We start from the raw sequence: 26957 nt of genomic DNA, 5'->3' as shown, positions 1-26957 counted from the left end.
GGTGCAATCGGAGAGGTCTGTACATGGCTCAACTGGGTGTAACCCCTTAGGGTTTTCTACAGTGAATGGGAGAAAATTGGGAGGATGGGAGACCTTTCTCGTTTGTAATTTTGCTTCTAAGAACTCAGGGCGGGCATACATGTGGGGCTTGGTTCGTTTGTTGTTTATTTCTGTTGGAGGAACTCCATATCTTGGGCAGTGATCATTTATTGCAAATATTATCTGTAAGAATTTTGTGCAGGGGCTGGGAAGGTGGCTTAGTGGTAGAGTGCTTGCCTTGCATGCATGAGGTCCTGGGTTTGATTCCTCAGCACCACATAAACAGGAAAAAAAAAGCCGGAAGTGGCACTGTGGCTCACGTGGTAGAGCGCTAGCCTTGAGCTGAAGAGCTGAAGGACAGCGCCCAGGCCCACAGTTCAGGCCCTCTGACCGACAAAAAGAATTTTGTGCAATGGACTGGGCACCAATGGTTCATGACTGTAATCCTAACTACTCAGAAGGCTGAGATCTGAGAATCTTGGTTTGAAGCCAACTTAGGCAGAAAAGTTTATGAGGCTCTTCTCTCCAATTAAATAGCAAAAAGCCAGAAGTGAAGATGTGGCTCAAGTGGTAGAGTGCCAGCCTTGAGCAAAAAAGCCAAGCAAGAGTGCTGGGCCCTGCGTTCAAGCCCCAGTATGAGCACCAAAAGAAGGAGGAAGAGGAAAAATTATTATTGTTATTATTATTATTACTATTATTATTATATGGAATCCAAAACCTCCTCTTCCCACAGGCACAAAACCTGAGCAAAAACACTAGTATGCAAATACGCTGTTAAAGTCATACTGGAAAACATCCAACAAAATGGTAACTCATCAGAGCTCCTCAAATACAATTAAAAGTAGTCAATAATCAGTGGGATTCTGTGGCTTGTTGGCACAATGGATCTAATATGCCCAACCCTAAACTTGGGACTTTGTGTGTGTGTGTGTGTGTGTGTGTGTGTGTGTGTGTGTGTGTGTGTGTGTGTGTGGTTATGTTTGAACTCAGGGCCTGGGCTCTGTCCCTGAGCTCTTTTGTTCAAGGCCAGTGCTCTACAACTTTGAATCACAACTCCAGTTTCGGTTTGGGGGTGGTTCATTTGGAGCTAAGAGTCTCATGGACTTTCCTGCCTGGGCTAGCTTTAAACCATGATCCTCAGATCTCAGCCTCCTAAGTAGCTAGGATTACAGGCTTAAGTCACCAATGCCTGGCAAACTCAATCTGATTTTTAACATATTCCTTTCTTAGCAATAAAGTCCCTAACCTATAAAGCATCATCAAACTTGAGCAGGAAAGGAGAGAGACAGACAGAGACAGCTAGAGACAGAGAATAAAAAAGATGATAATCTAAAATTTCTAAAATTAGGGAGTGAACTTTCTTGTTCTAGTTCACTTTCTAATACATGAGCTTTTTAAAAACATTCTCAGGTACCATGTGGAAGGGAAACATTTTTCAGCCAACTAGATGGGTACCAAATGCTTCAGCTCAGCAATTTTTTTTCTGACATATGCTGATCATTTCCCCTCACCCTTGGTGATTATAAAGAGATCTTGTGACTAAGCTACTTTGAAGCAATAAATTAAAGAAAGTAGAGTGATTAATAAATTAGAAAGGAAGCTCCAATGCCTCCTAGCCCCTGGACCTGTTTTGAATTGTTACTTGTAAAACACCACACTTCGGGTGGCTGTGAAAGTTAAAGATTACTTGGTAGAAGATCTAGAACAGAATCTGGAACTTAAGGGAGGTGGTGCTTTATAACAAAGACAGAGAGACACAGATGCCAGAATACATAGTGCAGGCTATCAAGATGGAGGAATGAGAAAAATCAACTTCTTCCCAGTGTTGCAAGATTCCAGCTCTTAGTACTGTGTTGTTGGTTGGTTTTTTTTTTTTTTTAACTTTGTTTTGCAGTGCTAGGGACTGAACTCAGGGCCTTGAGTTTTAGAGAACCATACCCCAATAACCCTCTACTTTTCTTTTTCTTTTTTTGCCTGCTGTGGAGCTTGATCTTGGAGCCTGGGCACTGTCCCTGAGCTCTTTTTACTTGAGGCTAGTGCTCTAACACTTTGAGCCACAGCTTTCAGTTTTCTAGTGGTTAATTGGAGATAAGAGTCTCACAGACTTTCCTACTGTGGATAGCTTTGATCTTCCATCTTCAAATCTCAGCCTCCTGAGTAGCTAGGATTACAGGCATGAGCCACCAGTGCCCAGCCAACCCTCTACTTTTCTAAGCCTGTGAACCAAGCAAAATGCCCAGGTAGATGTCTACATTTGCAAATTTACATCTATAAGTTAGACTCTGTATGTCTGTGTGTGCCAGTACTGGGGTTTGAACTCAGGGCCTTGGCACTGTCCTTTGGCATTTCCACTCAAGATTGTCACTGTACTACTTGAGTCATGGCTCTACTTCTGGCTTCTTGGTGGTTAATCAGAGGGAAGGATCTCATGGACTTTCCTGCTCAGGTTGGCTTCAAGCTGTGATCCTCAGATCTCAGCCTCCCGAGCAGGATTACAGATGTGAGTCACAGGTGCCTGGCCTTCATGTTTTTAAATGTACCCAAATAAATGAAATCACTGAAACTTCAAGTTCTACACTAGCTATCTCACGGGGTGTTAGTTGAATTGGCTCATGGTACATGTTCCTGTTTGGATTTCTGGCTGTGCTACCTCTCCCCCAGAGGTGAACAGGGCATTTATTATGCCAACATAATGGACACTGTGTCTCTTTCTTGGGACAACCTTCAACTTGACTGAATTCTCTTACAGAGAAGAAAGGGTGCTTACACTCATCTCCTGCCGGTCCTAGATGCCCCCTTCAATCTACTCAAGAAACTGCGAGTCACATGACTGAGATCTGAGTCCTCAAATCTATGCTTTGCTATTTTGCTGTATGACTTATGTGCACAGAACTGACAGGCCACATGCCAGGCTCATGGAGAGACTAAAGTATGACTTGGGTGACCAGATCCCAGACCTGGAGGAGGAAGTGGCTTTTGGCCCCAGTTCTGCTGGAGTTCATCTGTTCCCCACCCCCTCTGTGTGTGTGTGTGTGTGTGTGTGTGCGCGCGCCTGTCTTCACAGATACTACTTTCTCTCTATACATAAAGAATGCTGAGAATGCTTACCAAGAGAGGCCCAGGAAGGAGCCTGCCAGATGTCATTCAGCTGCCAATAAAGTGCCCCCATGGTATGACCTTTGCCATCCACTATCTCACTGCGGCTGCGCAGGTAGAATTCAGTTTCTGTTTTGACACACTGGGCCTGCATCACCTGATTTGGGGGAAAACAGTCATGAGAGTGTGCATGCAAACACACACACACAATTAGCAATGCTCCATTGTTTGTTTGCCTTATTTGTTACCATGTACTTATTAAAAATTATTATCAGAAATTCTATGTCTGTAACAGCTAGCACATATATTGGAATTGTGCCACTATGAAGATATTTTAATAGATAATGTGACTATTTTAATGATAATCAGTGTTCCTCTTTTACTTATAAAGTTGGATTCTTTTTTGTTATTTGTAATAAAAAACGATTGCTGCTTTGACTATTGTAAGACATGTTTTCTAATATAACTATGTATTTTAATATGACTTCCAAAAGCAAAGAACAGGCCAGGAACTGGTGGCTCACACCTGTAATCCTAGCTCCTCAGGAGACTGCTATCTGAGGATTGCAGTTCAATGCCAGCCTGGGCAGGAAAGTCCATGAGACTCTAATTTCCAATTAACTAGCAGAAAGCTGGAAGTGGAGCTGTGGCTCAAGTAGTACAGTGCTAGCTTTGCGCAAAGAGGCTCAGGAACAGTGCCCAGGCCCTAACTTTAAGCCCCAGGACCAGCGCACACACAGAAAAATTAATGTTGTTCCTAGTTTGGGCATTCATGAATAAAACTGCTATCTCTAAACACTATTTTATATGCCTGCCAGTGGACAGAGGCACTTGTGTTCCTTAGGTGCATAGCTAGGAAATGTTCTAAGTGCTTATTTAAAAGGAAAGCAAATATTTAGTTTTGGTAGAACCTGCCAGAATTATTTCTACCAGGGTTAAACCAATTTCTACTCTTACTAACAAACTGCAAAGCTCCAGTAGCTTCACCTTCTTACCAGCAGTTGCTGATGTCAATCTTCTTAATTTTAGCCATTTTGCTGGATGTGTAGGGTTCCATCCCAAGCTTTTAGGCTGCATTCCTTTGGTTGACAGATTAAGCACCTGTTCATGGACCACTTGGATATCTTTTATGTGTGAGAATTGCCTATTCAAGATTTCCATACATTTTTAATAAGTTTTTCTGCCTTTCTGTTGTTTTGTAGAAGCTCTTTACTATGGATGACATGTATAACATCAATATTAAGTGGTAACTCATTGATGGAGCCCAGATACCACAAGGGTCTGGGTTTGAGTCCAGCACACACATGAATTAGATATGTATATGTATATATCTGTTATGTGTTTAAAGATATCATCTACTTTGTTTTTCTCCTCAAATCTCTTCCCACTGGGAGAACCTCATAGATCAAACAATTGCAAGTGTGTGTGTGTGTGTGTGTGTGTGTGTGTGTTGTCATTGTGGGGCTTGAACTCAGGACCTGGGTGCTGTCTCTGAGCTTTTTTGCTCAAGGCTTGAGCTCTACCACTTGGAGCCAAAGCTCCACTTCTGGTTTTCTGGTGGCTAACTGGAGATAAGAGTCTCATGGACAATTTGTTTTTGTTTTTTGTTTTTGGTCAGTCATGAGGCTTGAACTCTGGGCCTGGATGCTGTCCCTCAGCTCTTCAGCTCAAGGCTAGCGCTCTACCACTTGAGCCATAGCACCACTTCCAGCTTTTGCTGCTTATGTGGTGCTGAGGAATCGAACCCAGGGCCTCATGCATGCAAGGCAAGCACTCTACCACTGAGCCACCTTCCCAGCCTGACTATTTGTTTTTGAACTGCATAAGTTGTTCTTTCCAAAGAAACAAATGCTGAGAAAAACAGAAATAAGAACAAAAAGAAACAAATACTAAGAATCAATCGTTTCAAGTCTTAAGTATTATCAGGACTTATTTTGAATAAGATAAATTCCTTAACTGGTAGAATGGTTTACATCCCATGATGCCCATAGAGAGCTATGGGGCCTCACCATGAACTTGACTTACCTGAGTTAGGTAGATGAGATCTTTAAACATGCGTAATGGATCTGTGCTTCTGGGGAGTTTGAAATGATGTTCAACCTGACTAAGCATTTCATTGTTACCATTTTCATGATGTTGTCGATGAAAGGAAAATGTACTATTATAAGACCAGTCGGTGTTAGATGAGACCTTTTGAATAAGGAATAAGAGTTACAGATTTTAGCAGGAAAGCTACTTTTCTTTGTAAGTTCCTGTCAATCATAGAGAATACTGAACACATTAAAAAGAAGAGCCTAACTTGTTTTTTTAATGTGGCTCGAATTTCATGAATGTTTTCCTATCACACTTGTTAGGGTGACATACTAGTCTTGTGCAAAGTAAAATCAGAAAAACAGGATTTGACATTTAGAAGTTAGAAATTTATATTTTGGTATTTCTCTCAAAAGCCTTGCCTTATCAAAACACATAGTTTTTAGGACATTCACTATGTATATTTTAAAATACTATCTTATCCATTTGAGTAAATATCATTTTTTGCTATTAGTTTGTCAAAATTGAATAATACAGTGTTATTAGTGCTCTGTTAGAACTGGCTTGGCTCTTAAATAGAATTATAGCACCACAAATACAACAGTGAGTGTTTTATGTGTTCATACTAGTTACTTATTTCTCAGTGAATACTAAACAAAACTGGATAGACAAAAGTTTAACTTTCAATAGAGCTGAAGAAACAAGTCAAATAATAACACTTCCCTAAAAATCATTTTTTTTTGGTCAGTGCCAGGTCTTAAACTCAGAGCCTTGCACTTGCTGAGCTGGTACTTGACATCTTGAGCCACACACCCCCACCCAGATTATTTTGAAAATGGAATTTATTTTTCCCAGTCCTGGGGCTGGGACTCAGGGCCTGAGCAGTCTCTGAACTTCCCTTTGCTCAAGGCTAGTGCTCTACCACTTGAGTCACAGCGCACTGCCTTTTTCTGTCTATGTGGTGCTGAGACATCCAACCCAGGGCTTTGTGCGTGCTAGGCAAGCACTGGCCCGCTAAGCCCCTAGCCCCTAGTCCCTAGTCCCTGAAAATAATATTGTTTTTGTCCAGAATTTTTTTGGCCAGGTTAGCTTTAAATCACAATCCCCTGGATCTAACATTCTTGAGGTTTGAGCCATTGGTGCCTGGCTGAAAATTATTTTTTTAAAGCTATGCACCAATAAATGGCAGTATAACATAAAAAAGTGAACATAAACACTTACCTAAGACCACACAGGAAAGAAAAAAAAAGCCTTCAAAATGAATCACAACCCTAAATGCAATAGCTAAAACCATAGCATTGAGACAACATGAGGGTAAATTATCATTTGGATTAGACAATACATTTTTGGCAATAACACCAAAAGTTCCAGAGACTGTTAAGTAGATATTCATGAAAATTTTCAAAAGTTTGTGCTTTTACTTAGTAAATAACCCATAGATGGAGAGAAAACATTTACAAACCATATATATGATTTTTTAAAATCTAAAGTATATTTTTGAAAATTGTAACTCAGACAGGTATTGGTGGCTCATATCTGTAAGCTTAGATACTCAGGATGCTGAGATCTGAGAATTGCGGCTTGAAGCCAGCCTAGTCAAGAAAGTCCATGAGATTCTTATCTTCAATAAAACCAGAAGTGAAATTGTGGCTCAAAGTGATAGAGCACTAGCCTTGGGCAAATGAGCTCAGGACAGAGCCCAGGCCCTGAATTCAAGCCTCGTGACTGACCAAAAAAAAAAAAAAAAAAGTAACTCAATAATAAAAAGGCAAATAATAAAGCAAATTGAGGGCTACAAGTGGTGGCACATGCCTGTAATTCCAGCTACTTAGGAGGAGGAGATAAAAGGACCAGAGTTCAAGGTCAGCCTGGTCAAAAGTTAGGGAGATACCCATTTCAAACAAACAAGTCAGGCATAATGGTTCATGCCTGTGGAAGGAAGTAGGGGCAGAAAGGTCTTAGTTTGAGGCTAATCCTGGCTAAAGCTATGAAGATCTCATCTGAAAAATAAACTACAGCCAAAAAAGGGAAAGGGGTATAGCACCGGCATGACAAGCAAGAAGCTTTGAGTTAAAACTCCAGTACTGCCAAAGTAAGTAAGTAAAATGAGAAAATGATCTTATTATGTATCTCTCAAAAAATAAACCCAGGGAGAGATGCTAGATCTAACTGGACATCAAAGAAATGTGAAGTTTTTGTAAGTGTGTACTTAGAGGGAAATAAAAGGAAAATAACAAGTGTTGGCAGGAATGTAGAAAAACTGGAACCCGGGCTGGGATGTAGCTCAGTGGCAAAGCGCTTGCCTAGCAAGCACAACGTCCTGGGTTCGATCCCCAGTACCAAAAAAGAAAAGACAAAAAAAAATACAGTTAAAAAAAAACCCAAACAAAGAAAAACTGGAACCCTCAAACATGCAAAATGGAATGATCACTATAGAAAACAACTTCAGGTTCCTCAGAGTGCTAAACAGAGGTTCCTTCTGCCTGGGCAAGTCCACAGAAGTATTCACAAGCCCCAAAGTAGACATCGCACAAATGGTCATCAACAGATGAATGGATGAATAAGATGTGGGAGATCTATTCAACCATATATTATCTAGCAATGGAAAGTCATGGCATTCTAATACATAGCACAACGTGAAGGAGTCTTGTAAATAGTAGACTGAGTTAAAGAAGCAGTCTCCTGACCAGAGAGTGAATGCCTGATTGCAATGATATGGATTTGAAGAATAAGCAAATATACAGACTGGAGCTCAATGTTAACCCTGTGTAAAGGAGAGACAGAGGACACTGGTAGGGTCTGGGCACTATCCCCTACCTATTTATTTAGCTCGAGACTCCCATTCTACCATGTGAGCCACAGCTCCACTTCTGGCTTTTTACTAGTTAATTGGAGCTAAGAGTGTCACAGACTTTCCTGCCTGGGCTGACTCTGAACTTCAATATTTATATCTTAGCCTCTTGAATAGCTCCAATGACAGGTGTGAGGCACCAGCATGCAGCTAAAATACTGGGGCTTGAAGTTAAGTCAGGGCCTTGGCTTAAAGTTATTTCCTTGTGTGATGGTAAGTCTTACTCAACCATCTAACTTTTAAGTGCTCCTGAAGGAATATAATGAAAAAGAATATAGAAAAACCATCATCGTCTAAAGGACGACCATAAGATTTGTTTCCTCAGTGGTTAAAAAAAAGTTATTTTTTCCCATCTTCTTCCTAAATTTTCACATACATAACTCCATTTCATTTCCACTGTCCACTGTTCTAGAAAAACCAAACCAATGCGGGCTCACCTTCTCTATTGTGCTAAATGAAGGCCAGGACTGATAGCCATATTCAGACACAAGCCGTGCCTTGGGGAAAATCTTCCAATCCCAGCAGTCGCTTGTGTAGTCATAAAAATGTACGTCACCATAATGGTTGCTGTACGGGTAGTGGGAGACCCAGCCCTCCGCGATTGACTTGGCTCCATTTGTAGGACTGGATGTGATAAAAGGCCGAGTCTTGTCTCCCTGAGTACAGAAGCAGACGGATTTTGAAGATAACAATCTCATTGAACAAAGTATAGATTGCTTGCTCTCCTTTAAAAACTCTATTCACAATTGCAGCAGTGATACTCACTAGTCACTATGTTGAAAATGAATTATGGGATTTGTGAGTGGGGATTGGAGGGGAAAAACTGGGAGAAAGCAAAGGAAGAGGTGACATTGTCAAAAAAGAAATGTCCTCACTACCTGACATATAATTGTAACTCCTCTGTATATTGGCTTTATGGTAACAATTAAAAAACAAAAATTTTGACAAATTTCAAACAAAATGAAACCAAACAACCACTATTCAAAGCGGAGCACTGGTGGCTCACACCTGTAATCTTAGCTGCTCAAGAAGATGAGATCTGAAGATTACAAATCAAAGCCAGCCTGAGCAGAAAAGTCCAAGTGACTTATATCCAAGAAAAGTCCAAGTGACTTATATCCAAGTAACCAGCAAAAAGTCAGAAGCAGAGGTATGGCTCAAGTGGTAGAGCACCAATTTTAAGTGAAAAAGCCAATCAAGAGTGTAAGGCTCTGCGTTCAGGTAACAGTACCAGTACAACAACAAAAACAACTCTGTGAAGTACCCACCATGCAAATAGCTGGTAAAAGTGAATAGTACCGTTTATCTCCCTCATCAGCTACCTTTTGCATCCAGCACTAAAACTGAGTCAATCCCTCACCAAACTCTTGCTAAATTTTTCAATCAAAATATTATAAAATAAGTTAAAACATTATAAAGTAAGTGGCTTATACATATTTACTGGCCTTATAAGTATTAAATATTAATAAACATTTTTCAATAACAAATGACTCAATATATCCAGTAAAGGCACAACTTTGAATCTATGTATTTCTCATTCTCACTGAAGTTTCTTCTCATGAATGGAATAGTAATCCAAGGAGAGTTGCATACACCTGCAGTCCCTTCAGGAGGCCAAAGGATTACAAGTTTAAGGTCAGCCTGGTTAACAGAGGGAAACCTTGCCTCAAAAAATAGAGAGATAGGGCTAGGAATGTGGCTTAGTGGTAGTGCCTAACGTGCATGAAGCCCTGGGTTCAATTCTTTAGTACCACATAAGCACAAAAAGCCAGAAGTGAACTCTGGGCCTGGGAGCTGTCCCTCAGCTCTTCAGCTCAAGACTAGCACTGTAGTGCTTGAGCCACAGTGCCACTTCTGGCTTTTTCTGAGTAGTTTATTGGAGCTAAGAGTCTCACAGACTTTCCTGCCCAGGCTGGCTTTGAACCGCAATCCTCAGATCTCAGCCTCCTGAGTAGCTAGAATTTCAGGCATGAGTCACTGATGCCTGGCTCCACCCTAGTTTTTTAAACAATCTTTCAAGGCATAAACAAAGGCAACAATGCTTTCCTCTCACACAAAGGACAGAATGTATTAATGTTATTAATACCACTGATATTAATATCAGTACCACATACAGTGGTACTGAGAGGAAGGACCCTAATGGAGAGCTGCGAGCCAAATCTTTCTTCATTCACACACAATATACACCAAAGTCTACATGAACATGTATCATTAATTACAGGACGGTAGAGGTGGCTGGTCCCTAAATCATTGAATACAGAGATGGTTTACACTGCTGGATCCACGTATGAACTCAAGTGTGACAATCTTTGATCGAAAGCACAGTCCTGGGCATGCGTGGAGAGTTGGAATTCCAATGATGCTTTTGAAGACTGCTCTAAATAGGAGCATAAAACACACTATACCCATATTTACCTTATTCAATGCAAGAGCACATCCTCTCTTTTGTGTATGTGCCAGTACTAGAGCTAGAATTCAAGGCTGGCACTCTACTATTGAAGCCACTTCTGGCTTTTTGGTGGTTAATTGGAGATAAGAATCTCAAGGACTTTCCTGCCTGGGCTGGCTTCCAACCACAATCCTCAGATCTCAGCCTCCTGAGTAGCTAGGATTACAGGCGTGAGCCACCAATGCCCAGCTAACGGCACATTCTTAAATTCTGCTGCATTACAGACCCACTCCTTACTTCCAGGACAAGTGCCCTGATGTTTCTCACGTAGAGAGTCACGTAGTCTTTGATGTAGGTGTGCAACTGACTGGGATTTATAGAATACCAGTTCATCATGAGTGCCGCCTCGTTCTCATTATTGCCACTCCACAGGACGATAGAAGGATGAGACTTCAATCTCTTGATCTGAAAATTAAAAACACACAAAATAACTTTCCAGTGCTTAACTGAAGAGCTAGTTATAGCCAGATACTCACTAGAAAATGTTTTGTGGAGATAGTTTATGAATCCTCTGAAGTTCCTCTTACCTAGATTTAACATTGATAAGACAGCATTCCTTTTCTCTGCTGTATTAAAAGCTGATGAAAATATAACCTCTTTTAAGACATTAAGAAAAAAAAAAACTGCTGGTGATTGACATCTTAGAATCCTAACTTCTCAGGAGACTGGGATCTTTACTAGTCTGGGAAGAAAAGTCCGTGCAACTTGATCTCCAATTTGCCAGCAAAATGTTAGACTGGAGGCGTGGCTCAGGTGATAAGAGCACCAGCTGAGTTCAAAAGAAGAAACCTGGTACCAACAAAACTCAAAACAAAAGAAAGAGAGACAGATGTGGAGGGGAAGGGAAAAAACAAATAGTTTAAATATGGATACAGGTGGACCCATTGCAACAATGAGATGTACAAGTCGTTATGTCGAAAAACAAACTTTACAACTTTGGTGGAGGGTGGGGAGGATCGGTTGGGGGGGGTATGGGAAGGGGAAACAAAGGAGGAGGCAACAACAATGCTTGATAAGAAATGTACTCGTTATCTTCCCCATGTAATTGTAATCCCTTTGTACGGTATTTTCACAATTTAAAAAAAAAGAGAGAGAGAGACAGAGAGGAAAGTAGAAGAAGACTTAGAGAAAGTTTTATAAAACAAGTGAGCATTAGAAGAGTAGATTGGGACTTTTCCTGAACCAGCTTCCCATGCCACGTCCCATGGAACCAATTGAAGTAGAGGACATTCCAAAAAGAGCGCAGAAGAGCACACTAGCGAACCCGCTGAGAAGCCCGGCCTCCAGAGACACCATCTGGATCTGTTCTTCACAGGATAGGCAAGGCCAAGCCCTGCCTTTCCATCCATACAAGCAGAGGCACACAATTAAGTCTTTGAGAAAGACACAGGAGGGAGTGGTCAAGGGACATTTTTCTGCAGTAGGTTTGGGCCCTATTACATCACTGAGATACCAAAGCTCTTCTTACAGCAAGAAGCTAAAAAACAGATACACGAAACGGTAGGAGAAACGTTTCCCTTTTCAAAATAACACCTGTGTTTTGTGTGGCGTGGAGGTGTTTTTTTGGTTTGTTTGTTTTTTGTTGTTTTTTTTTTCTTGTGGGTGGTACTTAGGTTTGAACTCTAGACCTTATGCTTGCTAGGCAAGTGCTCTACTGCTGGTTCTCTTTTTCAGATAGGGTTTCCTGCTTTGGCAAGGGGCCAGCTCCCAACATGATATTCCCATATCTGCCTCGTGAATAGCTAGGATTACAGATATGCATCGCCAGGCTTGGCTGATTGTTTTTTCTTGAGATAAAGTCACACTGTGCTGCCCAGGCTGCCTTGAGCTAGACTCCAGTGATTCCCTTGTCTTAATCTCTAAGTAGCTGGAATGACAGGAACACCTCACCACACTTGGCAGAAGCCTTTCTCTTCATAAAAGACTATTTCACTGTAACGATACTCAGTATCACTAAGTTGACCATTGTTTCTAGGCCTTTTCAATGGGTAGAGACAGCATAGCATCACTTTCTTATGCTCCCATATCTACACATACAAACAGATGTATGTAGAATGCAAAGTGAGACATGGAGTCAAGAAGCACCTTAAAGTTTTGGTCCAGAACAACTCAGGCTGACATTATTGTTTGCCATGGCATTATCATTTGGAAGAACTGTAAACATGAGGCTGGGGAAAGGAGCTAAGTGGGGTTTGAATGGATTCTATTTGTGATGCTCCAAGCAGAGAAGCCAGGTAAACAGGTAGATGGGAGAAGGAAGGCAGTGATTCTGGGACTGGTTATAAATCCAGGAGTTGTTCAGCAAAAAGGTGTTGTGAATACTGACTGGAAAGGCCTAAGGCACCAATTATCTGATGGTGGAATTTTTCATGGGGTTTAATAAAGATCAGAGAAATAAGGTGACCTTGCAAAACTAAAACATGCATGTTTTCTCTGATCACAGGTGATAACAATGTACCTGGTGAGTGACTTCTGCTCCCACTGAGCTCAGGAAGTCCTTCTCCGTTGGATAAAGAGCACAGGCGAACATGAAATCCTGCCACACCTGTAAACCAAAAAAGCAGACAAAGCACTTCCAGGTTTTCTTACAGGGACAGGAAGGCTTCCTTCTGGACTTGGGACAGTCGCTTTCCACATAAAGGAAATCGCAGATCCCTGATGAATGGCACCCACAGAAGAGGCATTTCCAGACCTCAGAATGTTCCAGAACTGAGCTAGGGTTAGAAACCCCAAGCAAACATCAGGTAGACACAAGAGATAAGAAAGGAGAATTTATAAAGAACAAGGGTGTTGAGGGAAAACAGAATGCAACTTTTCCCAGTTTTCTCTTCATTTCTAATTTCCACCCAGCATTTGTGATTAAGAGACACTTAATAACAGTTCATAAACTTTGTGATTAAGAGACACTTAATAATAGTTAATAAACTTAGCTCAGTTGTTGAGTATCTGTTTCGAACCCTAGTACGTACACACACACACACACACACACACACACACACACACACACACACACACACACACGATGTACCCGATTATTTAAAAAAAAACAACTCATACTTACTATGGAATTATCTTTACACAACCAAAATGCTCACTGTAATACTGAAACAATGAATAATGAAGAAGGCCAGCTGATACGGAAGTTAAAAGCTGGATACTGATGGCTCACACTTGTAATCCTAGCTACTCAGGAGGCTGAGATCTGAAGATCATGGTTCGAAAACATCCCAGGCAAGAAAGTTCATGAGACTCTTATCCTCCAGAGACTTAAACTAAAAGAAGAGCTATGGCTCAAAGTGGTAGAGTACCAGCCTTGAACAAAAAAGCTCAGGGACAGTGAACAGGACCTGAGCCTGGGAGCTGTCTCTGAGCTCTTCAGCTCAAGGCTTGAGCCATAGCACCACTTCCTGCTTTTTCTGTTTATGTGGTGCTGAAGCATCAAACGCAGAACCTCATGCATGCAAGGCAAGCACTCTACCACTAAGCCACCTTCCCAGCCCAACAGTCCATCTTAATGAGAATTTTGACTCCACCACATATGGACTCTCTGAGCATGGACAAGGCAGCCCGGGCAGGAAAGTCCATGAGATCTTACCTCCAACTAATCACACACAAAAGAGCAAAAAGCAGAGCTGTGGCTCATGTGGTAGAGCATTAGCCTTGAGGTGAAAAAGCTTAGGGACAGCACTCAGGCCCTGAGTTTTATCTCAGGACTTTCAAAAATAAAACAAACAAACAAATAAATACACACATAGATAACCGAATTTGTTAGGAATGTGGTTCTGAGTTTATACCATGTCACTATTCCCCTGACCACGCAGAGAAACAAAGCACAGTGTCTACCCCACACTGGGGCCATGCTGAAACACCCTAACTTACCCACTACTCACCATGATTCCTAGCTTGTCACACAGTTCGTAGAATCCATCCTGCTCATAAATCCCGCCTCCCCACACCCGAAGTATATTCATGTTGGCATCCACCACAGACTGTAAAAGGCGCTGCAACCTGCAGAAGAAATTATAAAAATAAATCAGCAAATAGCTGTTATTTTAGAAATGTGGTAATATATTTTTAAACAATTTTAGCGACACATTTTAAATCTCTGTTAAAATTACATACTTAAAAAAAAATCCTGATGGTAGTCACGTGCCGGTGGCTCACATCTGTAATCCCAGCTACTCAGAAGGCTGAGGTCTGAGGATTGCAGTTTGAAGCCAGCCCAGGCAGACAAGTCTTCAATATTCTTATCTCCAATTAACCAGCAAAAAGCCAGAAGTACAGTTGTGGCTCAAGTAGTAGAGCACTAGCCTTGAGCACAAAAGCTCAGGGGGTAGTGCCCAGGCCCTGAGTTCAAGCTCCAAGCCTGGCACACACGCGCACACACACACACACACACACACACACACACACATACACAGAGCCAGAAACTTACAAGTCAGAGGTTACTCGATCCTGGAAGGCATCTGCTGGAATCCAGTTGGAGCCTTTCAAGAATATGGGCAATCCATTGATTTTGAAGTAGAAACTGAGACCAGGAGATCCTTTTATAGGCTCTTCTATAAGTTCTACTGTTCTAAAATAAACCTGTCAAGAAAAGAATTAAATATTTGACTTCAAATTTATGAAAGCAAAATTGACTTCTAAAAACGGAAGCACAGTTTTGTAGCAACGCAATAAGTAGTCCAATGTTAATTTTCCTACTTGCTACCAAGCAATTTGTGTGGAAATGCAAATTTCACATGTTTTCTCTCTCCTTTTTGCCTCTCTCTGCTGGAAATGGGCCTTGAACTCACAGCTCGGGCCCTGGCACTTAGCTTTTTCACTCAAGGCTGTCTTCAATTTCTTTCTCTAGGGTTTTTACAGTTTGCCTTGGAGAGGTTTTTATTCACCTCTATGATTAAGTTTATACTTCAGGGCTTTTTTTGTGGCTACTGTGAATGAAATTATTTTCCTGAGTTTTTTCCTTAGCCTTAGTACATTGTTGATATACAGAAAAGCTACTGATTTTGGGTTGCCTTGTTTGGTGTATTTTTTCCTGTTACTTTCACTTTGATATAAGCCTGTTTCTGTCTACTTCAAACACTTTCCTGATTCAAACATTTTTCCTGCCCTTTAATTCTTTAATCAATGGAGAAAATGAACTGGACCCTAGATGAAATCAATGCTCTGCTACATTGAAAATTTCAACTTACTCCTCAGAACACGGCACTGCCTGCCCCAGTGGTGTTCCCAGAATCCCCCACTCTACAAGCCTCTATTTCTCTAGAGTGTCCATTACTTTTTTTTGCTGGTCATGGGGCCTGAACTCTGGGTCTGGGCGTTGTCCCTCAGCTCTTCAGCTCAAGGCTAGTGCTCTACCACTGGAGCCACAGCGCCATTTCCAGCTTTTTCTGTTTATGTGGTGCTGAGGAATCTAACCCAGGGCCTCATGCTTGCAAGGCATGCATTCTACCGCTAAGCTACCTTCCCAGCCCTCCATTATTTTTTTTTATTACAAGTGTTTCTTCAATCAATTCCACTTCCCAACCAGAGTATTGGCACTCGTAAGGTTTCATGGAGAAATGAGAGCAGTGTCTAATCCCAAGATGTACCAGCAATCCCTGGCACAGCACCCACACACATAGTGTGCTCAATACTGATGACCAAATGAGCCTCCAAAAATAAGGAATGCTTCAACCTCATGTTTCACACATGTGCCAGGATGCAGGGGGTGGGCAGTACATCTTTTCCACCACTTTTGCCCCTCATTTTACACGCTGACATCTTCACATCAATAAACAATGATGCAAGCATATTGGCCTAAGGGGTAAAGAATGAGCTACCACATGTTCTCTCCTTTGCTCTGAAGCAAGCTGGAATGACTCCCTACTTTTACCATTCTCATGAAGACCCAGCAAATGAACATGTAAGAGAGCCCACACCCTCTCTGAGACATGGGAATAAATGCCCTTCACACAAGACCAGAACATGGGCCTCCTGCTGTACACACATACACATATACACACGGTCTCAGAAGAAATGGAGCAGGAGTGAACAAAAACAGAGAAGGCCAGGTGCTAGTGGTTCATGTCTGTAATCCTAGCTTCTCAGGAGGCTGAGATCTGAGGATTCAGGGTCACAGTCAGCCTGAGCAAGAAAGTCCGTGAGACTCTAATCTCCAATTAATCACCAAAGAAAAGCTGGAAGTGGAACTGTAGTTCAAGTGTTATTCAAGCACAGGCTTTGAACAAAAAAGCTAAGGGATAGTACCCAGGCCCTGAGTTCAAGTCCCAGTATTGTCAAAAGAAAGAGAGGGAGAGGGAAGGAAGGAAGGAAGGAAGGAAGGAAGGAAGGAAGGAAGGAAGGAAGGAAGGAAAGAAGGAAGGAACGAAGGAATGAAGGAACGAAGGAAGGAAGGAAGGAAGGAAGGAAGGAAGGGAGGGAGGAAGGGAGGCAGTCAGGAAGGAGGAAACATAGTTGCTATTATGCAATGACTATTATAAACCAGACCCAACCGCTCATTTTTGCTGTCCCTAGTCTTTTTATATAAAGAAATACCACTTAATGGCTTAAGCAACCTATAGCTAACAAGTAAAAAAATGTGCAGATTGTTCCAGTTCTTAGAACCAAATCCCAATCTGGACTAGAAAAATTAGAAAACACTAGTCAGTAGAAGCATGGTATTTTGGAAAATAAAGGTAAATAGCAAAAGAATAAGTAAAAGTTAATGAGGTGGTGTTTTAATTTTCTGGGATTTAGGAAATAGGAATTAGAAGAGTTAAGCTAGGGATCCTATTTTGCATGTGAAGCCTCAAGCAATGTTTAAAGTTATACATGTGTATTACTTAGATACAGTGTACAATTTAAAAGGAGAAATGGGAGTAATGACAATGTAGCTTAATGGTAGAATGCTTGTCTAGCATATGTGAGACCCTGTGTTCAAACTCCAGCACTGGAAAAAAAGAGAGAAAGAGTGAGAGACAGATAGAAAAAGAAAGAGAGAAAATAAAATACCAAAATAACAGGTAAGGTCTGATCCATTTAAAAATATAAATATAGGGGCTGGGAAGGTGGCTTAATGGTAGAGCATTTGTCTAACATGTATGAAGCCTGGGTTCAAATCCTCCGTACCACATAAACAGAAAAAGCCAGAAGTGGTGCTGTGGTTCAAGTGATAGAGTGCTAGCCCTGAGCAAAAGAAGCTCGGAGACAGTACCCAGGCCCTGAGTTCAAGCCCCAGGACTGGCAAAAAATAAAAATAAGAAATATAAGTATATACACAGAGAAGCTTTGGAGTGATATAAAACCACTCTGAGCAGGGATTTTATAAGTTCTGCTAGTTTCTTCTTTTCCTTCAAATGCTTGTATTGCTATTTTATCAAGAAATAAAACTTTAAAAACATTAGTTCAGCTTACCTTAGCTGATTTCTCAATGTTTAAGCCTCCATCCAGTTTAAAAAGAATCGTCATGTTGTACCCCGTCTGGTTCCCATGCCCATGGGGCCACCAAGTTTCCACAGCAATATTCTTTTAAAAAAATAGATATGTTACTTCAAGGAAGATCCCATATTTTCAGAAAGAAAGAATCACTTAGAACATGGTAATCATTAGAGCATTTTTCAGAATCAAGCGTAGAAACTCTAGGTTTTAAAACAGTATAACTCTATATTATGCCACATCATGCCAACACACTATAATATTTTAAGGCCAACTTACTTTGAGATAAGTACATTGCAATTGAAGGGGAAAGAACGGAATAACATGGGTATTCGGGGGGAAAAAAACTGTTCTTCTCACTCTATCAAGCTCACATTTACTCTACACTCTTTGTGTAGAGTAATACTGGGACTGGAACTCAGAGCCAATACTGGGACTGGAACTCAGAACCTGGACACGGTTGATTTAGCTGTTTAGCTCCAGACAAGTGCTCTATCACTTGAGCTACACTTCTGGCTTTTCTGTTGATTAGAGATCAGAGTCTCACAGGCTTTCCTGCTGTAGCTGGCTTCAAACAGAGACCCTCAGATCTCAGCCTCTTGAGTAGCTAGGCTTACAGGCACAAGCCACCCCCAGCACTACTACCTGGCAAAACTGACTTCTTGAGAAGCAAGGTGGCCAAGTTAATCCCACTATCACCATTTTCTTCTTTAAATTTGAGAAAAATCAATCCTGAGCTCATACTCACAAAAGGAGAAGTTAAAAATAGAGCAGAAAAGCTGGGTACCTGTGGCTCACACCTGTAATCCTAACTACTCAGGAGGCTGAGATCTGAGGATCATGGTTCAAAGCCAGCCCGGGCAGGAAAGTCTGTGGAACTCTTATCTCCAATAAACCACCAGAAAACAAGAAGTGGCGCTGTAGCTCAAGTGGTAGAGCACTAGCCTTGAGCTGAAGAGCTGAGGGACAGTGATCAGGCCGAGTTCAAGGCCCACGACTGACCAAAAAAAAAAAAAAAATAGAGCAGAAAATGGCTGGACATTGGTGGCTTATACGTGTAATCCTAGCTACTCAGGATGCTGAGATCTGAAAATTGTGGTTCAAAGCCAGCCTGGCCAGGTTGTAAGACTTTTATCTCCAATAAACCACTAGAGTGGAAGTGGTGCTATGGCTCAAAGTGGTAGAGTACTAGCCTTGAGTAAAAGAGCTCAGAGATAGTGCCCAGGCCTTGAGTACAAGCCCCACGGCCAACCCCAAAATGAGAGAGAGGGGGGGGGGGGAGAGAGAGAGAGAGAGGGAGAGAAAGAAAGAGAGAGAAAGAGAGAGTGGGAAATGAAGGAAAATAACAGAGTGGATTTTTCATAGTCTGTCCCTTCTCTCTCCCCATTTCTGTTGAGCAATGGTTGCTTTCGTGCACTGCTTGTCAGAAAGTCCAGGTACTAACCTTGTTAATTTTCACAACCAGCTTAACAGTCCTTTTCCCATGTTGCAGAGTGATGTTGTATGTCTTCTGTATTTGTAGTTTAGGGATGGCTACAATCACTTGGCCACCAACTGGTTTTGAACTGATAACATCAAAAGAAGATTCTATTTCAAGACTCCACGCCCGGGCAGTGTTATCTATAGCATAAAGAGAAAAAATATATATACATATATGTATATGATAAGCATAATCCTGCATTTTTTAGGATTCATTGAAGATAGGACCAAAACATTTTCTTTTTTTTGGGGGGGGGGTCCAGTTGTGGGCCTGAACTCTGGGCCTGGGCGCTGTCCCTCAGCTCTTCAGCTCAAGGCTAGCGCTCTACCACTTGAGCCACAGTACCACTTCTGGCTTTTTTTTTCTGCTTATGTGGTACTAAGGAATCGAACCCAGGGCCTCATGCACGCAAGGCAAACGCTCTACCGCTGAGCCACCTTCCCAGCCCAGGACCAAAACATTTTCTAAACCAGGAAGTGCCTCACAATTCTGTCTTAACAAGTTCAGTGGGAATATTATTTTGGTCTATAGAAGTTAACTCTTCATTCTGAACAATAACTAAAATTATATATTTTATATCAACTTCCCTTTTTCCAGTGGCATTTGGAACTTTCAGTGGTAGGTTCACAAAGCACCAGTGTCTAACCTGGATGGAAGGTTCTAGAAAGAATAAGAAGATACCCAGCCTGTATAAATAAGTGCTATTCTGCTATCCAAAGGATCAAAGTATCATAAGACAAATCCAGTTTGTGCCAAATGTATTAGACTTTAACATTCTCTAAAACAAAGCTGAGGACATGGCTCGGTAGTAAAGCACTTGTCTAGCATCCATGAGGAATGCACATCAATATCAACATCTAATCATATGATGTCTGGCTTCAAGGGAATGAGGTACTTCCACATTTAAACCTATTTTGTAAAAAACTATTTAATTTATAGTCAAAGAACCCAGAGCCATTAGAAGTTCTCCTTGTAGCTAAGGTAGCTCCCCACATTCCTGCTCAGTCTCCTCAGCCAAAGCTCAGGACAAGGACCTGAGCTGCTTGGCTCTAGTGCTCATTTCCTTCCGTCTGCCCCTTTGGAGGCAGCTACTAAAAAACGATGCTAACATGTCCACACTCATCAGCGGGACCTGGCAGGACTCATACATGAACAGTTAGGAAAAATAACAGCAAAGGTAGGATTTGCCTTTCACAGTCCGAATTCACACTTCATAGGAAACACAGCCTTTGCTGGGAATTACAAGGAGAGGTTGGCCTCTTAATAAGAGAATCTTTAGAAAAAAGGAAAAGACCCTCCACCAGCTATAGAATGGCTGTGTAGCAACTCCATGCCTCAAAATCTCAGCTCTGAACCCCCAAAGCATGAAAATAGCAACCGTCCTTTCTTCCTTCCTTCCTTCCTTCCTTCCTTCCTTCCTTCCTTTCTTCTCTTTTATACAAGTACTAAGGCTTGAACTCAGGGTTCTCTTTTAGCATTTTTGCTCAAGGCTGGTATTCTACCATTTAAGCCACAACTCTACTTATGGCTTTTTGGTGGTTAAATGGAGATAGAATCTCAAGGACTTTCCTGCCCAGGCTTTGAACCACAATTGGCAGATCTCAGCCTCCTGAGTAGTCAGGATTATAGCGTGGAGCATTTCTGTCTAACAAGGGAAGGATACTTTTGAATAATTACTGTTTGTAAACACTGACAAGCACTAACAATTATTCCCCAGGCCAGAAAACAACAGAATTCTATTTCTATGCACTTAGAGAAAGAATGCACAGAGAAAATGGTTAAGAACTGTAGTGGCAGGTGGGGTTTAAGGACAAGTAAAGAAATGGAAGGGCATTGACAGAGACTGCTCAGGTCAGCAGGGGACAGATCTATAAATGCCAGTAGTTTGCTTATGAAAAATGAAAACGAGGCTTCATCCTGTTGGTGGAGAGGGCTGTTCGGAGTGAGCTGCCTAGATTCTCTTTGCCATGCTGAGTTTTTGCAGCTCTCTCCTCTCAGGGGTCCTGAGCATAGAAAGAAAAAGCAATGGCGCCACACTGCCATAACCCAATCATGGAATGTGGAAATCCCGACGTAGATACTGACCCAGACTCCCATCAGAATTCCAAGGCAGATTTAAGCAGCTGCTTCTCAAAGAACTAATATTTGAAATGGCCAGAAAGACAGGCGCATAGTTATAACAGCTGTCTTCCCTTTCTTCCGTGGATGGCAAGAGCTTCTTGTCAGCCGACAAAAAAAAAAAAAAATCCTCAAAATTGAAACAAAGGCAAAAAGACCTAATGAAAAAATCTCCCCCCAAATAAGGATGAGCTGGGAGCTGGTGGCTCACGGCTGTAATTTTAGCTACTCGGGAAGCTGAGAACTGAAGATTGCAGTTCAAAGTCAGCCTGGGCAAGAAAGTCTATGAGACTCTTATTTCCAATTAACCACCAAAAAGCCAGAAATAGAGATGTTCAAGTGGCTGGGATCTGGGGCAGAGCTCAGAGGCTGGGCTCTGTCTCTGAGTTTTTTCACTCAAGGCTACAACTCTACTACTTTGAGCAGTGACACATCTGATTTTCCAGTGCTTAATTGGAGATAACAGTCTCAAGGATTTTCCTGCCAGGCTGGCTTTGAATTGATATCCTCTGATCTCAGCCTCTAGAGTAGTGAGGATTACAGACATGAGCCACTGGTGCCTGGTGTATTATAAACTTTTATGACAAGTCACAGTCTGTATCTATTTCTCTTGTATACATTGGATGTGTCACATTATTTTAAAAACTAGGTCTCTGAAAAGTTTATTTATATATTCAAATTATAAATTTAAATTTAGTAGCAAAGACAAGACTTTAAAAAAAAGGCAAGAAATCGCTATTGTTAGCTTACCATATATTGGGGAAAATGTGAAGTAACTCAGATAACAAATATTATAGGCTTCAATTCTCACATCTTTCCAGATTCCCTGGGTTGGAAAAGAAGGGCCCCAGTCCCAGCTAAAGGAGCACTGTTCCTATGATTTCAAGGCAAAAAAAAAGAAGAAGAAAAAGAAGACACATAGATTACTCAGAAGTTTAAACATTATGACAGCCCTTTCATTCAAAGATGACCTATGAACCTGCATATGGGTTTGCTAAAGTCGCCACAATCACACATATCACCCGATGTGGAAGAAATAGTTGTATAGTCAAAGCTCGAAGAATTCACAAACATTATAGACCATGATAATGACCATTTGCCTTGTGAAGGTTAAAATGTGTTTGTGACTTTAAATATCACTATCCCACAATACTGTGAAATGTATGTAATCAATTAATCTCAATAAAAAAATTATTGTTAAAAAAAGTTGCCACAACCACACCATCCACTACTTGGCTTTGCCTGGTGAAATTCATCTTGTCTTGGTCAGGAGCCACAGGTCCCGGATCAAAGCATCTGAAGGTTTGGGTGGTTGAAGTGTTTCTCGCCTTGGCAGCCATTTTCCCGCTGTCTCTCCTGGTCTTCCGTGCCCAGGTGGCAGCCCTGTCGTCTCCCTGAGCATCCAATTTCCTCTTACAAAGACACCAGTGGTGCTGGGTTAGGGTTCAACCTAACCACCTCATTTTAACTTACACGCCTTTTTTTAAAGACTGTCTCGAGCCAGGCACTGGTGGCTCACGCCTGCAAATCTTAGCTACTATAACTTTAGCTGTGATCTGAGGATCAAGATTCAAAATCAACCCGGAGAAGGAAAAATCTATGAAACTCATATCTCCAAGTAACCACCAAAAAAGCAAGAATTGGAGCTGTGGCTAAAGTGGTAGAGCAAAAATGCTCAGGGACATTATCCAGGCCCTGAATTCAACTCCTAGTACTGGTATACACACACACACACACACACACACACACACACACACAGAGACTATCCAAAATAGAGTTACATTCTGAAACATGGGAAGTTACAACATGAGAATTTGAGGAACATAGTTGAGTCCCTAACTCTGTGTGAATACATGAATGTGTGCACACACACGTGCCATACTGTGACATAATTAGCCCCTCCTGGTGCTCACACCATGTGTTCTTCTCTCCAAGTATGTACTAAACAAAGAGATCCACAAACTACCAACCGAAGGAGCAGAGATGATGTCATTTCCAAAATTAGATGGGAAAGTCTGCATGTTCTGCTTTGGACACGCTCTCCTGCCCTCCGCTGGCCTAGGGCGAGCCAGCTGCTGTGTCCTGCAGCAGCACAGGGCCTGCCAAGAACCAATGAGCTCCAGATCAGCCCTCAGCCCTGGCCATGGCCCACGGGGACCACAGCGAGGTCCGCAGCACCTCTCCCCTCAGCAGATGCTGAGAGCCAGAGGCACCCTGCAAAACCACACTTCATGCAGGTCTGGCAGAAACAGGGCCAACAAATGCAGCTAGGATCCAAAAACTTGGGTGTAGCTCACAATACACAATAGAAAATGATTACAATAGTCCAAGTCTCTCTACCTAGGCAGTGTAGCTAAATTTGACAGTGATGTTCTAAGACCTTGAAATCCAATTACGAAGTTTTATATTCTTCAAAAGCAAACTACATTGGAACAATACAGTATCTCTCTCTCTCTCTCTCTCTCTCTCTCTCTTTCAGCTTGTCTTCTTGCATGCTTCAAATACAGGCATGAACAACTATGTTTCACTAGATATTCTTTTCCTATCTCTCTGAAACATCTCTAGACCTATACACTATGCTAAATATAACGATAAAGAATGAGGAACTGTCGGAAATGTTTTAAACAGTTAGCTAGACTTCTTCACCCCTCCCTCTTGAATTATGAATCAAGAAGTCCTTGTTTCTGAACGTAGATGTCAAAACAATCACTGACATGATTGGCAGAGATTGTAACCAATCTTATTGGCATGATTACCTACCTGAGGAATCAAGACATACAATGTCATATTACACAATTACCAACGTTTCAGCTCAAAGGAAGGAAATGGTTCTTTTGTGTGCATGTGTGTGTGAGCGCGCACACGTGTGTGTATGCATGCAGGCACTGGGACTTGAACTCAGAGGCCTGTACTCTCCCTTAGCTTTTTCACTTAAAGCTGGCACCCTAGCACTTGAGTCATGCCTCCATTACCAGCTCGTTTGTTTTAAAGTTTTTATTATTATGGTAAAAGTGAGGAATAGAGAGGTTTTAGTTTTTGTTTGTTTGTTTGTTGCCAGTCCTGGGGCTTGAACTCAGGGCCTGCATACTGTCCCTCAGCTTCTTTTGCTTAAGGCTAACCACAGCGCCACTTCTGGCTTTTTCTATGTATGTGGTACAGAGGAATCGAACCCAGCGCTTCATGCATGCTACACTAACGCTCTACCACTAAGCCAATTTCCCAGCACCAAACTGTTTTTTAATTGAAGGTAAGATTCAAATACCAGTACCATAAAAACTATAAAAATAATAAAATTTTATATATAAAGTTACATAATCAGGCACATTTTTTTTCTCCTTTTCTTGGTGTTATCTATGTTCTGAAACATGCTTCAGGAAGGAAACGGAAACACCGAGTGTCCCTAAATGTCATCTTTTGGGTTCAAATGCAAAAGTTTAAGTCTACTGAGAGATCAGGAGATTCTCTACTGTTTTTTGGTGGTTGTTTTGTTTTAAGGGTGTCCTGGGGCTTGAATTCAGGGCCTGGGAGCTATCCTTGAGCTTATTTTTTTTTGCTCCAGGCTAGTACTCTATCACTTGAGCCACAGCTCTACTTCTGGATATTTTTGTCAGGGAGAGGGTGTTTAATTGTGACAAGAACTCCACCGAATTACATTTGCAGTTAGTGATGTTTGACCTCAGTTTCTAGGATTATAGGTGTGAGCCACTAGTGCCCAGGCAGATTCTGTACTGCGTGTGAGAGTCCAAACCAACACGTCCTAGCCTGAGCAGGTACACCCCGGGCTCACGGCTAGAGGAGCCTATACAGTCGCAAGAGCAGCATTACCTTTCGCACAAAGTTGACGTGGCACTCGCCTTTCTGCACAGGCGGAGGGCACGCGGGGGGCACCTGGTAGCGGGTATGAGCTTGGCTCTGCCGCTCTGCGTAGCGGACCGCTGACTGGAAACGCAGCTCCAGGGAGTTCACATCACTGATGATGTTGGAAACATCAAAGCTCTGAATTGAAAGGAAAGAACAAACAACCCATGATCGAGAAGTCATTCTGCATATGTATTTTGTAGAGAAAGTTAGAATGCATGGAAGATGTAAACGGAATTCAAATCTAGGACTAGCCTCACTGGCTGGAAGCAATCCTCTAGAACACCGCAACAGACCTGAGTGGTCCACTTGTAGTTATATCTAGATGCCTCCAAACCCAGATTTCTAGGTTCCTCCTTCTATTTTTACTGACAGAATAATAGCCCCAGGGAAACAGAGCAGAAAATATCTTTAGTCCTGGAATGTCCGCTTTGGCTATGTGCACGTGGCCTTGAACTGTCAAAAGTCTCTAGACACTTCATGACAACCTGACTCTCAGGAATGCCTAGCATGCATTTCTAAGTCATAAGTTATTTTTGTTGTAAAAAATAATGTACCCTTGCTGGACATGATGGGGCTTGTCGGTAACTCCAGAACCTGTAAAGCCAAAGCAGGAGGCTGATGAGCATGAGTTTGAGCATACATCAAAAAATAAATTACTCGTAATAACTATTGGTCACTTGAAATGTAATGAACTCTTCACCTAAACCAGCCTGGGCTACAGAGCAAGACCCTGTCACAAGGTCGGGGGAGGGAGAGAGGAAGGGGAGCGAGAGAAAGGGAGAGAGGGAAATAGTAAGAAGAGGGGGGAGAGAGGAAAAAAGAGGAGAGAGGAAGGAGGGAAGAGAGGGAAGAGAAGAAAGTAAAGAAAGAGGGAGAGTAAAAAAAGAAAGGGGGAGAGAGGGAGGGAGGGAAAGGAAAGAAGGAGACAGAGAGATAAGAAAGGAATAGGAAGGAAGGAAAGGGAAGGAAACAAAGAAGACAGGAAGGAAGGAGGGAAGGATGGAGGAAGAGGGAGGGAGAAAAGAGGACGGAAGGGAAGAAGGGAGGGAGGGGAAGACAGAGGAAGGAAAGAAGGAAGAGAGGAAGGAGGGAGGGAAGGAGAGAAGGAAAGAAGCAGGAAGAGAAGGAAGGAGAAAGGGAAGGAGGGAGAAAGGAAAGGGAAGGAAAGAAGGAAAAAGGAAGGAAGGAGGGAAGGAGGAAGGGAGGAAGAGAGGAAGAGGGGGGAAAGAAAAGAAGGAAGAGAAGAAGAAAGAAGGAAAAGAAAGACGAAAGGAAGAAGGAAAGGAAAAGAAAGAAGAAAGGAAGGAGGAAAGGAGGGAGGAGAGAGGAAGGGAGAGAGGAACAAGAAATGGTTCCAGGTGGTTCACACCTGAAATCCTTGCTATTCAGGAGGCTGAAATCTGAAGATCACAGTTGGAAGCCAGCTAGGACAGGAAAGACTGTGAGACTCTTATCTCCAGTTAACCACCAGAAAACCAGAGGTGGAGCTGGGGCTCAAGTGGTAGAGTGCTAACCTTGAGTATAAAGGGACAGTGTCCAGGTCCTACATTCAAGTCCCACAACTGACAAAGAAAAAGAAAGAAAGAAAGGAAGAAAGAAAGGAAGAAAGAAAG

At 42.0% G+C, this 26957-nt stretch overlaps 1 protein-coding gene across 1 annotated transcript in view; it reads right to left on the bottom strand.

The window, feature by feature from the left end:
• Window positions 1–26957, bottom strand: part of Manba (mannosidase, beta A, lysosomal) — a 42896-nt gene that overhangs the window by 4160 nt on the left and 11779 nt on the right. Inside the window, exons 4-14 of the mRNA XM_013023749.1 lie at window positions 25309–25479; window positions 22234–22357; window positions 19330–19505; window positions 17865–17975; window positions 14902–15053; window positions 14357–14474; window positions 12925–13011; window positions 10704–10871; window positions 8455–8673; window positions 5161–5325; window positions 3148–3292 (exon numbers count right to left, since the gene is read on the bottom strand). Of these exons, the coding sequence (XP_012879203.1) occupies window positions 3148–3292; window positions 5161–5325; window positions 8455–8673; window positions 10704–10871; window positions 12925–13011; window positions 14357–14474; window positions 14902–15053; window positions 17865–17975; window positions 19330–19505; window positions 22234–22357; window positions 25309–25479 (1636 nt within the window). The remainder of the gene's footprint in view (window positions 1–3147; window positions 3293–5160; window positions 5326–8454; window positions 8674–10703; window positions 10872–12924; window positions 13012–14356; window positions 14475–14901; window positions 15054–17864; window positions 17976–19329; window positions 19506–22233; window positions 22358–25308; window positions 25480–26957) is intronic.

The sequence above is a fragment of the Dipodomys ordii genome, unplaced genomic scaffold (genome assembly GCF_000151885.1).
Source record: "Dipodomys ordii isolate 6190 unplaced genomic scaffold, Dord_2.0 Scaffold70, whole genome shotgun sequence".
Taxonomy (NCBI): Eukaryota; Metazoa; Chordata; class Mammalia; order Rodentia; family Heteromyidae; genus Dipodomys; species Dipodomys ordii.
This window is presented reverse-complemented; position numbering and strand designations above follow the sequence as displayed.